We start from the raw sequence: 2,083 nt of genomic DNA on the forward strand, positions 1-2,083 counted from the left end.
CGGAGCGGAGACTGAGAGAGTGGGAGAGTGGGAGAGTGGGAGAGCGAGAGAGGGGAGGGGAGGGGAGGGGAGGGGAGGATGTTGTGTGTGCGTGTGCGCGTGTGTGTGTTTGTCATACTTTGGATGACGTTGGCGTGACTCCAATACCCGAGAAACGGAGAACGAGGCCCTGGAAGGGGGGATGAGAAGTGAAGCGAGAGGGAGGAGGCTACAGGGTCGAAGAGACGGTGAGGGCGAGTCTCCTCCAAGTGCTGCTGCTGCTGCTGCTTGCGATACTCCAGCTTGCTTCTCTCCCACTCCTCCTGCCATGCCAACATGAGGGAGGGAGGGAGAGACGGGGGGAGGAAGCATGGGAGGGAAGAGGGCACGGGGATCAGAAAGGGGAGGCAGGGAGAAACGTATGGGAAGTAGGCAGAGAGCAACGGAGGAAAGGATGGAGATAGTGGAGACGGAGGAAGAGGAGATGGATCAGAGAGGAGAGAGGGAGGAGGCGGAGGAGAGGAGGCGGAGGAAGAGGAGAGACTGAGGAGAGGAGAGACGGAGGAGAGGGAGGGAGAAACTAAGCCCCGATCTCAGTCACCTTCTCCAAGGCCTTCAAGAAACTCTCGCAGTCCTTGGACAGCTTCTGCTGCTCCTCCTTTATGCTTCCAACAGCTTTCTTTGCCTCCTCCACATGCTCAAACTCCACAAAACAGAACCCTTTCGTCTTGCCAGGATTTCCGTCCTGGTCTTTGAACCTAGGCAGGTTCAGAGTCTCTAAACACTATGTGAAGCCCGAATAGAAACTACACATCCTCCTCTCTCCAGCTTCTTCCAGCCATACTGGGGACCTAAACTTGATATTTCACATCCCCCTCCTGAATACTTTCTAAGCTAATATCCTCCTCACTTCCATGTTCAACAATGCTGACTCTGCCAGTATCTTTGCCTGTTGTGCTCCGATGGTGCTGGTTACTGCAACTTTAGTTTCCTCTCCTCGTCAACTCTTGCACGAGTTTCCTTTCATCCACCTTCGTCTCTTCTCTCTTCTTCCCTCCCCTCTCTCCTCTCCTCCCGTCCTCTTCATTCTCCGCTTCTCCTCTCTTTACCTTGGGAGACTGACGTAGCAAACTTTTCCCCACTTTGACATGAAGCTGCTGATCTCCTCGTGTGTAGAAGATGGAGCAATCCCCTCAACATAGATCGTCCTCGGCCTGGTGTCATCGAGCCGAGGGAGAGGCTTCAACCGTCCTGCCAACCTCCTCAACCACAACCAACACAACTACACTCATTGCGAGCACAACACCTATTCTCTTCCCGTCTTCGCTCACCCGCAGCTCCTTGCTTGTCTTTGCTGCATCTCGAATCGTCTCCTCGTTGCCATCGGTGAGCACCTTGAGCTTGTTGAAGGTTTTCAGCACCTCAATGGGAACGAGCCTGTGAAACAGCAGCATCAGTTTTTCCTCCCCATCCTCCGCGATAGCAGGACCCCAGGTCGTCTTTCTCGATAGCCTCCTTCAGGAAACGATCTTTCAGCAGGTTGCTGTCCCCGAAGTAAAACTGAGCACAGAGCGAGCGAGCTCGGTCAGACTGCTGCTGCCACCTCCACACTAGCAGCGTCATCATCACCTCCAATAGAGACTTGGTCTTCTCGACTACGTCGTCTCTGTCTTGTTGACAATCCTTGGCCATGCCCTTACAGGCTGCAAGCTGCTGCAGACATAAGACAGATATCTCGAGTCGATGGAACAAGGGACGAGCAGAGGAGATAGGAAGGGGTGTGCAAAATGAGCAAGGAGGAGAAGAGAGGGGGAAAGGAAGGAGAAGCCGAGAAGGGAAGCCAGTTGAGGCAAGATAGGACAGAGTAAGAAATCTAGATCGACTGCATTCGTCCCTGTCCCCTTCTCTTCCTTCTTTCCTCCCTCTCCATCCCTCGTTGTCCCTCCCCCCACACACCTCCCTCACCCCCTCCCGATTTTCACTTCCAATTCCTTCCTCCCCCACTTTCATTGTCATTCATCCTTGCCTATAATCCAACCTGCAGGCTCACTGTTCCTTCCCTCTCTCCTCTACCCTCTCCTCTTCTCTCCTCCCCGCCCCACTA

General features: G+C 54.0%; 1 protein-coding gene across 1 annotated transcript in view; it reads right to left on the reverse strand.

Moving 5' to 3' along the window:
* Positions 1-1,671, reverse strand: part of GUITHDRAFT_114292 (hypothetical protein) — a gene marked incomplete at both ends in the record, with an annotated part of 2,546 nt that extends 875 nt beyond the window's left edge. The window contains 6 exons of the mRNA XM_005826487.1: positions 119-169; positions 213-302; positions 581-737; positions 1,089-1,230; positions 1,286-1,416; positions 1,469-1,671. Coding sequence (XP_005826544.1) covers positions 119-169; positions 213-302; positions 581-737; positions 1,089-1,230; positions 1,286-1,416; positions 1,469-1,671 — 774 coding nt within the window. The remainder of the gene's footprint in view (positions 1-118; positions 170-212; positions 303-580; positions 738-1,088; positions 1,231-1,285; positions 1,417-1,468) is intronic.
* Between the last annotated feature and the right edge of the window lie 412 nt (positions 1,672-2,083).

The sequence above is a fragment of the Guillardia theta genome (genome assembly GCF_000315625.1).
Source record: "Guillardia theta CCMP2712 unplaced genomic scaffold GUITHscaffold_74, whole genome shotgun sequence".
Taxonomy (NCBI): domain Eukaryota; class Cryptophyceae; order Pyrenomonadales; family Geminigeraceae; genus Guillardia; species Guillardia theta.